Source organism: Hyaena hyaena, unplaced genomic scaffold (genome assembly GCF_003009895.1).
Source record: "Hyaena hyaena isolate Hyena2069 unplaced genomic scaffold, ASM300989v1 scaffold_462, whole genome shotgun sequence".
NCBI lineage: Eukaryota > Metazoa > Chordata > Mammalia > Carnivora > Hyaenidae > Hyaena > Hyaena hyaena.
Genome location: NW_024081092.1, coordinates 179210 through 192558, shown reverse-complemented (window position 1 = coordinate 192558; position 13349 = coordinate 179210). Strand labels below are relative to the sequence as shown.

Sequence of the window (13349 nt, the reverse complement as noted above, 5' to 3'; positions counted from 1 at the left end):
GAGACAATGCTCTGCCTTTACCTTTTTAAGGAAGGTTTTAATTACTGTCTAAAGGCATGCAGAAAAGTTCACAAATCATAAATGCACAGTTCAGGATGCTGAACTGCGGGTGTTGGCACTTTGCAGAAACCCAGGGAGCGGATTGGCTCAGAGTGAGCGAGCTGTAGGGCGGAGACACCGGAGCCCCGGGCAGAGGGAGCCTGCGGAGCGGGGCGATCGCTCGCCGGCCCGAGGCCTCCTCCGTCCCGCCGCCAGGCTGCAGCGGCACCTGCCCAGAGGCGCGGGTCCCGCAAGGCCCCGCCGTCCGCGCCGAGATGTGGAATCCCCTGCACGAAGCCGACTCGACCTTTGCGGCGTGGCGCCGCCCGCGCTGGCCGTGCGTCGCGGCGCTGGCGCTGGCCGCCGGCCTCTTGATCGCCGGCTTCCTCCTCGGTACGGGCGGGCTGGACTCGCGCGCGGAGCCTGCGGCGCAGTCCCGCGGTTCCCGGGGCTCGCGGGCCGCCGGCCGAGCGCGGTCCTGCGGCGGGTTTCCCCCCGGCGGTGCGCGCGCGGAAGGTGGGGCCGCTGGGGTGGGTTCCGGACAGTCACCCCGGATTAGGAGTGGAACGCAGAGCCCCCGAAACTTGACTTCAGCAGGTCCCACCCGCTCGAAAAATGGGAACATCTGGGTCGAGCGGCACGTCTGCGGGGAGCAGTTGAACCAGGTCGTCCAGGGAGCTTTGCAGGAAAGGACTCTGAACCTGTGTTGCCTGGACTGTTTCATGTATACAGTAGGTAGACGTCAGGGCGTTGCTGCACGGGGCTCCTTTCTCTCCTCAGACTTTCGTCCTTTCGTGTTACATAATTCGAGGAACACTTGAGAACTGGCTCTTACTGCCCGCGCTCTGAACAGATCTTTGCCTGTAGGTCTTCTGCGTTGTTCTCTGGAAAGTGATTCGCAGTCTTAACTTCCTTAAAAACTAGGGGCAGCCCAGACCAGCTCAGACTCTTAAATTTTCATTTTGACTGTTACTTCTTCGTGGCTTTGAACAATTTACCGAGTCTCTCTTAGCCTCCGTTTTCCAATCTTTATGATGAGGAGAATATCTGAAATTTATTCAGAATAGCAAATAATACAGCACCTGAAACCTCTAGCATAGTATTGGGGTGTTGGCACTTTGTTCCTTCTTGGTGAGGAGATGCTTCTCATTGGGCGTTGGTGCACAGGTCTAGCCTAATGTAGTTCACTCCTGCTCTGACTTCTAGATTCTCCTTCTGGGACTCAGAAGACCAGGCATAGACCAGCTACCTTGACTCAACCCAGTACTCTTTTTGGCTTGCTGTGTGACCTTTGGGGTGACTAAGAGACCTCTGAGCTGCACTCTGCTTATAACTAATGTATGGATGATGTAGGGATGTTAGTAGCCGTCCGGGGTTGTTGTGGGGTTTGCATGATATAGGTGTTCAATAATTAGGAGACTGTTCAAATTTAGTTTCAATCGTCTCGGCTGTAAAAATGGGAAATAGACTTGGTAAAGCTGGCACAGGGATTAAAATCTACGTCTCACGATGGCAATCTTATTCTTCCTAGTGTTGCCCACGACCCCTCCTTGTACACTGCTCAGTGGCTGACACAGAATAGGTTCTTTTTAAAAAAATTTTTTAACATTTATTCATTTTTGAGAGACAGAATGTGAGCGAGGGAGGGGCAGAGAGAGAGGGGGAGACGATCTGAAAGCAGGCTCCTGGCTCTGAGCTGTCAGCACAGAGCCCCATGTGGGGCTCAACTCAGGAAGTGTGAGATCATGACCTGAGCCAAAGTTGGACACATAACTAATTGACTGAGCCACCCAGGAGGCCCCGGAATAGGTTCTTTATTAGAACTTGTTAATTTTTCCCCAAGATTCACTGTTCTCCACTCTCCCACAGGCCTCCTGCCTCTTTGTTTTGTTCATTTTTAGCTCTCGGTTCAAACACTTCAACTCATTTTATCCTCGATGAGGCCTTCCCTGATTCCACACTCTAACCCAAGTCCTTTTGTTTTATGTACCAATGGAATTAAATTTCCATTTGCTGCCAACCGTTCATTTCAATATGTATATATTGTGTGTGTTTGTATGTATATGATTTATAACTGGAAAGTTCCAGGAAAGCTGGATGGGTGATTTTGGTAGCCATTTTATGCCCATATCATATCATTTTTTTCCAAATAAACCCTGTAAAAGATGCCCCATTTCCACCAGGTTAAAAACCAGCTATAAGGGCTAATGGTCCTGCATGATGTGGCTACCCATGGTCTCTAACCTCTGTGTATATGCACTGGGCATCTTGCAAAGCCATTGGGTAAATTGTAGTTTCCTTGGAGCTTTCTGAAGTCAAATGTCTCCAGCCTGCTTCAACTGGAAGCACAGAATCTCAATACATTTTGTTTGGGTTTGAGAAACAAAACAAATGACAAGCCTGAGTTTCCTTCACTGAAACAATTTACGTTCTTGAAATAGATTCATAATTAATTCATTATAAACATTTACTAAAAGCTTGTTCTCAGTCAGCAGAGGAGCAGTTACTGGAGGTAGAAGCTTTCAGGAGAAAGTAGGTGGATCTTTTGACCTTAACCTTTAAGAGATCTTGTTTATGCCCCTTACTTGAAACATATTTAATTTTAGTGGTCCTTTTCTTATGAAACATTTTTTAAAGAATAACGGCAATACTCATCATTGAAATTATATTCAAAACTATGTTGCGACTGATCTATATTTTAAACATGTTTGCATGATTATTTTCCAGTGGAAGTGGGCAAGAGAAATTAAACATCAGAAGACTGGAGGTCATTGATAATTTGTGTTTTACATATGATATGAAAAATAGGTCCTGTCAATGAGTTCATGTCTCATTCCTATATTTGTATATATTTTACAGGATGGTTTATAAAATCCTCCAGTGAACCTACTAATGTTGTTCCACAGCATAACGTGAAGAAGGCGTTTTTGGATGAATTGAAAGCTGAGAACATCAAGAGGTTCTTATAGTAAGCATTTTGATAGTTTATATGGATAATTTGCTGAAAATTTATATTATTCTGTTTAGAAGTATTGATCCAATATTTCATATACAGGAGCTGACTTTTTTAAAAAGTTTTCTCTGTGGAAAACCTTGTATCATATTTCATCTAGAGAGATTATACTTTAAGCTAAACTGTATCACCAGAGCCATTTTTGGGGAGGAGCCAGCAAACTGTGAAGCACCAGTTCTTGTAGGCCAGTTGATCTCTGTCCCAACTACTCAGCTCTGCTCCTGTAGCAAGAAGAAGCCATTGAAAGAATATAAACAAATAGAATGTCAGTTTCAATAAAACTTTATTTATGGGCACTGTAATTTGAATGTCATATAATGGATAGGTCACAAAATATTTTTTTTTTTAATCTATTTAAAATGTAGTAACCATTTTTAGCTTGTGGAGTGTACAGAAACAAGGAAGTTAACTGAATCTGGTCAATGGAATATAGTGTGCTGACTCCTGTTTTAGAAGACATTATATTTTAGTCAAAAGACTACATTTGGATTTTGGACTCAGATATACTTGAGTTTAAATTCCATCTTTGCTCATTGACAGTAAAATCACTAGGAGTGAATACTTCTGAGCTCTCATTTCCACATCTATATAGTGGGGACCATGATATTGTTGTGACAAGAATGAATTAGAGAGCGTATATGTGACAGGATTTGCAAACTAGCTCCCTGGTTCCTGAAATAGTTATCTGTAGTGTGGAGCAAAAGATGTAAATGAGTACATTTAAAGAGTATTTGCAAAGCAACTAAAAATAAAACACTTTAGTGTAGGATGATTGTATATAATTGATTAGAATACTTAGCTTTTTCCAAGTAAAATACTTGAAGTCCCTATTAGTGATTGAAGGATTCCTTAGTGGATACAAGTTATAATTTTATATAAAGGGCAGTTATATATATACACATATATTTACATGCACACATAAAATAAGCATGAGTGTGCACACATAATCCAATAAACACATATGTCTATTTTTTTTTATTTTTATTTATTTTTTTTTACAAATAGTTTATTGTCAAATTAGTTTCCACATATGTCTATTTTAATTACAATAGAATTAAAGCTATGAATAAACATTTGCTAGGACACCTTCCAGATCTTTAGAAGGGCCATTTTAAGTGAGAGACCCTGAAGCTTAAATTTTGTGGAAATCCCTCCTCTGACTCTTGGACTCCCTTCGCTATAATTATGTATAATAGACAGGATAAAAGTGGAGGTCTGGAAAGATAGAGTCACTGTTCCTGGACCAGCTGCTGCCTCTGCTTCCTTCTTCCTTTCCTAACCTGTGACATAATCTGACCAGCAAAGAAGAAAAATGAATGCCTTAGTTTCTCTTTCTGGACCCTGAATAAAATGGAAGCAGTTGCCTATTTATTTGTCCATGACCCTGACAGAGCTCCTCTGTTTAGAACTCAAGGATTTTTTACCATTAGCACAAAAGAAAGAGATTAAGAGAACCCCAACTCATCCCTCCAAGGACCACACATTTACCAGAAACCTCCTGGACTCTCCAGATTTCCCTTTGCCATTCGACCATCAGAGGGTCATTGAAAGGTCAGATCTTGCATCTTATCCCCCTTTGCCCTGCTACTAAAGATCACTGCTTCCAGGTTCTCTGCCTCTCAGTAGTTGCTGAGAGGATTAAAAGTAGGGGGTGTTTTTTTTAAGTCTCCCTTGGGATGTACGGTTATCCCATTGCCCTTCTGTTTTGGAAACACCTGTTTGAGTTCTCTGATCTGTTCACTATTTTGCATCTCTTTAGGGAAGCCTTCAGTCCCTTCCCTGTTCTGAAAGGCAAGATTATTTTAGAAAATCGTTTTAGACCTCTGGCCTCAGAATTTCACTGACAACGCACTTGAGTACCAGTTCTACCTTTCACTAGCTGCCTTCAAATCATCTAGCTCCTGAGGGTACTGTACCACCATTTATAAACCAGATGCAATGCATTAAAACAGGAATACCAATAGCTCTCTTTATTAACTGAGATAATGTAATGATATGTGGGACTTTTCTAGCCAGGCAGAGATTTGTGAGCCCGTTTTTAAATACAAGCTGTTGGCTATTTGGGATAGTTTGTAAATTATTATTCTCTAAGAAAACTTGATATTTTAGTCAGATCAACAAATTATTTGCAACAATTTGATTAAAGAAAGAAAAATTAAGAGCTGCAGTTTAATATCAGTTACTTCATTGAGCCACAGATCTTTGGGAAGTAGTGAAGGAGCAATATTCTTCCCATATACAGATGAGAAAATGAAGATTTAGCCAGGATTACACAAGTTAGTAGCAAAACCTCAAATACACCACTTGTAGGATGGTGTATTTATCATTGGAAATGGATTTTTCCCCACTCTTCATTAGAATCTGCTTTGTTCCAAATAGTTTCTGGCCCTGATTGTAGCACAGTGTAGTATCCTAGTTGGTAATGACAAAACTGTTCCGAGGAATTTCACTCATAATAGCCAGGTCTGATAATAATCCATCTTCCTCACTCCCTCCCTCTTTCCTAATGGTGGGGAGAGCAGGTTCAAGACTCCCCATTGGCAACTGTTTTTTCTTTAAAAAAAATTTTTTTTGTGGAAACTCTGCCCTGCAACATGTGGCTCAGACTCACAATGCCAATATCAAGAGTCACATGCTTTACCAGTGGAGGCAGCCAAGCACCCCATCTCTTACATGTAGGGACAGAGTTATCACTGTGACTTCAGGAAATATGCATAATCTGCATCCACCTACTTATGTTACAGTTTGTGTAATATAGAAAAAATAGCAACATGTTAGCTCTTTCTCTCTTTTCTCTGCAGGCATACATTGAGGAGATATATAGATACCTCAGCTACCTCTTAAAATTGTGTTCTTTTTGTTACTACATTTTGCAAAGACACATTAGAAACTTTGTTGTAAGGGAGCAAGATTGTCCTATGCCCTTCAAGGTCCTTCTAGCAGGACTAAGAATCAAATTGACACAAACAGATTAATAGGAGAAAATCAAATTTAATAGCATATGTATGGAGAATCCACAGAGACACAGAAATTCCAAAGACGGACAAAAGGAGTATACATGTCATCCTGAACCAAGAAGTGGGCAGGGGTCTGAGACTTCAGGTGAAAGGAATGTGCTTCACAGGGTGATGAGAAGAGCAGGTGTTTGGTAATAGCTGTATTCCCTGTCTATACAGAGGGATCACTCAGATAAAACTTTCTCTGCTAGTAACCCTTATTTGGGGAAAGACCACCAGTTTCCGTTCTTTGTTTCTTTGGAACCTGTAGGGTCTTGACTGCCTTTGGCTCAGAACAATCTTCATGCCAAAGTGGCCCACCTTGGGGCAGCCCACCATTGGCCCCTATGGTTTTAAGCCCTTAAACATTTTTGGGATAAAGATTTTGATACTATCTTTGTAAATACAACTTAAATTAACAGAATTATAAAAATTAACAAAAACTCTATTTTTTAAACACTGAAAGTTATTTCTGGCAGTTGATTTTCCTAGTCAAAAATTCAGATACACAGGAAAAGTAAGCATTTGAAGGTGGAATCATCATAGCCATGTTGTCTATTTGTTTTGAGGTTTTTTAAAACTCCTTATAAGGATGGACATGTGTTAATTTTAGGAAGACCTACATATTCAGAATCAGAAGTTCATGATCTAGAAATAAATGTCTTTTTATGATACATGAGGCATTGTCATATGGATTTTGTTTTCTTTAAGTGGTTTAAGATGAAAATACCAATGAGCTGAATTTTCAGGGAAGCAGCAGATTTCCACGAGAGAGAAATTTAAACAGACAAAAGGCACCAGTATCTAGACATATTAAAGGAGAAATTAGTAAACTGATGACAGTATTTTTGGTGGCTAAGATTCCTGCACAGTTTATTAATTAATGATATTCCTGGTCAGACTAATTATCATCATTGATTTTTAAGGGTATCACTATGCCTGATGAATGAAGTATAAGAGATTCAGTCTGAGCTTGTGTGTAAATATGTTTAGATTATTCCTTAATGAAGACACTTTATATAGGTTGGTAATCAGAAGGTCTCTCACTTGGCTATAACTTTCAGTATTAAAAAATAAATGTGATTATCAGTCATTCCTGGCACATGACAGTTTGGTGTTTTGTATGAAAAGAATTTTCACTTCCCAAATACACTTTACACAGTGAAATAAAAAATAATTCCATGGAAGTTCCATGAGTGTTAAGTAACAAATATGATACTTTCCTAATCTACTGTATGGGAACTCATCCAAAGGATCGCACATAACAATTCTCTACAAAGATCAGTTTCTCCAGTTTTTCTTGAATGAATACAAATTACAGCATCAAAACTTCAAAATACACTTTGAAAATCTATTTGATGGAATAATAGCACCACTTTGATTTTTTAATGTATCACATTTCAAAGCAATTTTTAGATGTAAATCTGCCTTACTTGGTTGTTCATTTGGGATACCAGCTGACTAAACATTAATTTCTAACCACTTTCAATTTTTCTTCACCAGTAATTTTACACGGATGCCACATTTAGCAGGAACAGAACAAAATTTTCAGCTTGCAAAGCAAATTCAATCCCAGTGGAAAGAATTTGGCCTGGACTCTGTTGAGTTAGCCCATTATGATGTCCTGTTGTCCTATCCAAATAAGACTCATCCCAACTACATCTCAATAATTGATGAAGACGGAAATGAGGTAAAAAAAAAAAAAAAAAAAAGGAAAGAGGGAGAGATAAGAAACTACCCTCATCACCATTCTTTTCAAATACCTTTTATAAAAGAATAGCACTATACCATCTCTAATTATTGATAGAAATTAATATTGAAATTTGTGAATGTTTTTAATAGCTCATTACCAGTGTCAGCTATTTCCTATGATGCTTGAATTTAATGTGATATTGGAAAAATTATGAGAAATTAATGCTTGATGACAGTTGTATTTTCTGGTTTCTAGTATTGCCTACCAATATACAATATGATATATTAGTACTTCCAAGCAACTAAAACAAACACATTATTGATAGGCTCAGAGTGTAAAAGAAGTAAGTTTGGGAATGTCAGGAAACTCAGGACACCCTGTGTGCAGTATGTCATCAGGTTTTTATTGGTACTTAATGATATGTCTCCTACGATCAGCTCTGTGCTCAGAAATTGGATGTGACATTTGAAGAAGTGAGTTTGGATGGCAAGTCTGTAGAATGATATCTAAAGAATGTACAATCTTGTTTGCAAGTTAGGGTACATACTTGATAAAGAAAAGAGAATAGAAGTAATTGAGATATTTCTTATCATGATGTATATTCAATATGAAAGCTCAAAATAAACCTCATACATTTAATCCTATTTAGCATACCTTAGTTTTAAAGCTACTATATCTTAACTAAAATAGTCCCTTTTTATCTAAATAGTTTCCTTCAGCCCTTTTGTTAGCTGGGCCTTCTAAATGTGTCCAACTTAATCAGTAAACTGAAAATGTCATGTGATTTAAATATATATAGATTAAAAATTTTTTTCATAACATGTCAGTTACCTTCTATCAACTAATGAATCAGTCTTTTAGTGGCTAATATGCTGTTAGGTTTTGTAGTCAGTCACATAATCCCATGCTAAATATCCTAGTATGATTTGAAACATTCCATTAGCTACTATTTCAAATTATACTAGTTAATGGTTTATCTTTTTAAAATGTTAATCTATCTCAAAATTTAAAAAGTATTTTTTGAAAAAGTTTTGTAGAATATCAGTATACAGTATATGGTCCCATACATTTGTTAAATAAGTGGTGTCATATCTATATAGTCGAGTACTAAGCAGCCTATAAAAGTATATTTAGGAAAATTGTTCAATGATGAAATAAAATATTGATTATGTTAAAAATATAAACAAATACTTAAGCCTCTGTCTCGATCTGTCAGATTTGGGGATTATCTATATACAACGAGGAAAATAGCTAACTTGCCATTCTTTATTCCTTCTTTGCTTCCATTTTATTATTTGTTTTTGCTATTATAAGCATTTGTTAAATTCTTCAAGCCTGTCACAGAATATAAAGGTATCATGTAGAAATTTCATTTCAGAGTTTCTTTTTTTTTTTTCTTTTTTTAATAGGGGATTTTTTTTTTAATGTTTTGTTTATTTCTAGGAGAGAGAGAGACAGCGTGAGCAGGGGAGGGTCAGAGAGAGAGGGAGTCACAGACTGCGAAACAAGCTCCAGGCTCTGAGCTGGCAGTCAGCACAGAGCCCGACGCGGGGCTCGAACCCACGAACCGCGAGATCATGACCCAAGCGAAAGTCGGACGCTTAACCGACTAAGCCACCCAGGCGCCCCTCATTTCAGAGTTTCTTGAATGGTGTCTGCTCTCTCGTTTGGGTTCCTAGAGCAATTTCTACTGGGAAATTTTCCCCACGCATTCAATAAGCAATTCTCGGACACCAGTTGGCTGTTCTATAATTCAACTCAATTCTGACACTTTACCTGGAGTAGTGTCAGATTCCATAGATAGGAATTCAGTCTTCTAAAAATGTCCCCTCCCCCACTCATTCAGGATGCTAGTTGCAAGCTCAGGTTGTTACCTGTGTTTCTGACCTACCTACTGGCTATAGACGGGAAGTTCCAAAGCCTCCCTCCAACTCAGGATGCCAGTTGTAAGCAGGTTGTTACCTGTGCTTCTGACAGATTGGCAGAAATCAAAGGTTCCCATGATCCCCTCCTCAGGTTTGATTAATTTGCTAGAGCGAATCAACATTTATAAAAAACATTTTACATTCTAGATTATTGATACGAATCAATAGCCAGATGAAGAGATGCTTAGGGCAAAGTACGTGGGAAAGGCACACAGCTTTTGTTGCCGCTTCTAGGGGTGCCAGTCTCCCCACAGTCCCATGTGTTCACCAGCCCAGAAGTTCTCTGAACCCTGTCCTTTGAGTTTTTACGAGGGCTTCATTACATAGGTATAGTGATTAAATCTTGGCTATTGGTGGTTGATTCAAAATCCAGGTCCTCTCCCTTCCCTGGTGGGAGGTGGGCAGTGGGACTGAAAGTTCCAACTCTAACCACAAAGTTGGTTCTCCTGGCCATTAGTCCTCATCCTTAGGGGGTCAAAAAGCACTGGGTGTTATATGGAAACCAACTTGACAATAAACTATTAAAAAAAAAGTTACTTCGTTAACATAACAATAGACACTTTTGTTGCCCTCAGGAAATTCCTTTTAGGAGGTTTTAGGATCTCAGTCCAGAAAAGGAATGAAGATTAAATATGTATTTATTGTAAATCACAATATCGTACTGCCTAGAGCTTCCTAATTTTTTAAAAACTACATCATTAATTCATTTTCCTTTTTATTTTCATCCAAAGTATACCTGAACAAAGAGTCACATACTTCTCCAAAGTGCCTTGCTTCCTCCCTATTTCCCTTTCCTTAGGCAATCGCTATTCAACTGTTGACACAAAATAAACAAACCTTTTAAAAACTTTATCGTTTTATGTGAGCCCAAGTAAAGACTGCTGCACAGGATACACAATCTTCCCAAAAGCTAATGGAGCATTAGGGGAAAAAAAGAAGAGTAAAAATCACATACTAAGAAGGTAGAAATGACTTAAATGCTGTAGATCAGTAATTAGAAAACATTTAAAGGAAAAAACTGGTTAAAAACATAGTATGTCAGACTAATTGTACACTAATCAGCTGTGTACTATTTTATAAGGAGTGACTTGAACGTAACATCACAGCAAGTTTGAAAGTAACAAAACTGAAAAAGAAATACCAAGCAAATACTGACTTTAAAAAATTGTCTTCTAGTCAATTTTAGGGCAAGTCAAAAACCTTTTTAAGAGACACATAAGTGTTTCAATTCGGTTTTATCTGTTAAGGAAAAAGATACAACAGGCCCAAAATGGAGTTAATTGTACTAAGCCCCACTTCAGCAAACCAAGATTTAATACCTAACCTAATGCAGTTTCAGCCGCTCTCAGGAATGTAACCTTTAACTAGTCAATTTGAAAAAACCTGGTCAGCACTAATGAGGTAATCCACCTGATTGAACCCTTTTGTTCCCCAAAGGACAAGGTCAATAAGGAAAAATACAGGGAATGTATAAGTAAATAGTATAAGGAGTAAAAAAGTGAGGCCTATCTCTAGATGTAGCATGAATTCAAAAATATTTTTAAAATACTAGGAAAAAGCATGCCAATAATTTCATAGCTGAGATGGAATGGGAAAAAACATGAAAATTGACATAAGAATGTACTTTTTAAAATCCAGAGACTTTTATAACATTAAAGAAATTAAATCTGTACTTCAAAAATTTCTGCAACTCAAAAGCATCAAGACCAACTGGTATTCCTTTAAGTTTGAAAGATTAAAGAAAAAGATCATTTTTGTAAAGATCATTTAAATATGGTATAACACAACTTATTTCAGAAAATATTAAAAATTCAACTCATTTTTAAGGTAAGTATAATCTAGAAATTAAAACCCAACAAGGACATTGCAAAAATACAGGCCAAATGTGTAATAAATATGTATAAGAATAATATAATTATCATTATGAAAAAGAAAAACTTTCATACTCATCTCGAAAGACATTCATGACAAAAACTCTTAGTAAACTTGGAAAAGAAGTTAGTTGACATTACCTGATAAAGGTTAGAGCAACTATCAAAATTAATGGCGAGATACTGAAAACATTCTCTTCAAGTTCAGCCTATCTGTCACCACTTTTCAATATTGTATTTAAGGTCCTGGCTAGTGCGGTGGAACAAAGGGGAATGGGAGACCTGACGTGAACCTGGGCTGATAGTGCCTTATACCAACTAGAGCACCAAACACCTGCCTCTCCTCAGGCAGGCAGAATCTAAAGTGAAGCCAAATCAACCACTACCCTCCAGAAATCCCCACATCTCAAAACAGCCCATAATTTCTCTGTGATCCACATAGGATACAAACTCTTCTGAATCATTGGGCAAGCTCAGAAAAGAAACTTTAGTATGCAGTACAGGTACAAATCCATGTTGAAACAGTCATTAATTACATCAGCAAGTCTTTCAGCCAACAGAGTGTTCAAGTTATTCTCACTCAATTTGCCTTTATGAATCTTCAGTTTTACAGCACACTGAACAAGTGGATTTTAGAGCATGTTTATGAGTTATTCTAACAAGAGGAGACATTTTTTTAAGGGCAAGGGAGTAACTTTTTTGGGTGACTATCAAAAGTAGACTATATACCAGAGAGCATTGCTCTCCTTCCAAAATACACTAATATAGCTTCAAATTATGTATTATGAATATAACCAAAATAATTTTGGTACACAAACCTTTATTTACCTTCTGTGACATAAAAAAGGCAGTATATTGGGATGCCTGGGTGGTTTAGTCAGTTGAGTTTCTGACTTCAGCTCAGGTCATGATCTTATAGTTTGTGAGTTTGAGCCCAGCATTGGGCTCTGTGCAGACAACTTGCTCAGAGCCTGGAGCCTGCTTCGGATTCTGTGTCTCCTCTCTCTGACCCTCCCCTGATCACACTCTGTCTCTCTCTGTCCCTCAATAATAAATAAATGTAAAAGAAATTTTTTAAGGCAGTATATAGTTCAATCTATATCATATGTTATCTCTACATAAACAAAGATAAAATAACGTGTCTATATTTAAAACATTTCTGGTAGAATCCATAGAACACTAGTCTTCTATGTTGCCTGTGGAAGGAGGAACTTGTGTGTGTTGTGCGGGAGAACAAAAGTTGACAGTTTACCACTGAGCTCTGCTCTGAATAGTGACAATAATTAAGCTACACTGGGAGATGGTGATAATTCGAAACCATTTGCAGGTGGGACAGAATGATGAAAACAGAGCTGAGCTGCCCAATGTCAATAGAGAATACCTCAATCTGAAACACAGGCACTATAAGCATGTGATTTAAAGAAATACAGGTAAATATTTTTAAAAAATCAACTCCTGGTGGTGATAAAGGGAATTTTCAGCCCTTCATGTTTGTAGGCCCTGCCCCTCGGCTCCCAGGGAAGCTATACTTCAATATTTATGAAGATCAAAATGACTTGGCAAAACCTTAAAGTATGGGCTTTATTTCTGCCCCAACCACATACCGTGTATCTGCTTCGATAAAAAAACAAACAAGCAAATAAATAAATAACCAAAGAGAAGCATTCCAAACATAAGGATAAGAAAAAGAAAGAAACCTCTTGGTTCCCACAAGATTAAAACTATACAGACTTGCACGTACTAAAAACATCAGATAAAATCTGTAACTTTCTGGAATGTAGTAGGTCATGATGATTTCTAACACTTTTTCCC

The 13349-nt window shown here is 38.3% G+C and overlaps 1 protein-coding gene across 2 annotated transcripts in view; it reads left to right on the top strand.

Annotated features, from left to right (window-relative positions):
* Positions 1-263: 263 nt before the first annotated feature.
* FOLH1B (folate hydrolase 1B) overlaps positions 264-13349 on the top strand; it is an 80973-nt gene continuing 67887 nt past the window's right edge. For both annotated transcript variants that reach the window (XM_039253688.1, XM_039253687.1), the window contains exons 1-3: positions 264-432; positions 2899-3007; positions 7552-7738. In XM_039253688.1, the coding sequence (XP_039109619.1) occupies positions 315-432; positions 2899-3007; positions 7552-7738 (414 nt within the window). In that variant the 5' untranslated portion in view covers positions 264-314. The remainder of the gene's footprint in view (positions 433-2898; positions 3008-7551; positions 7739-13349) is intronic.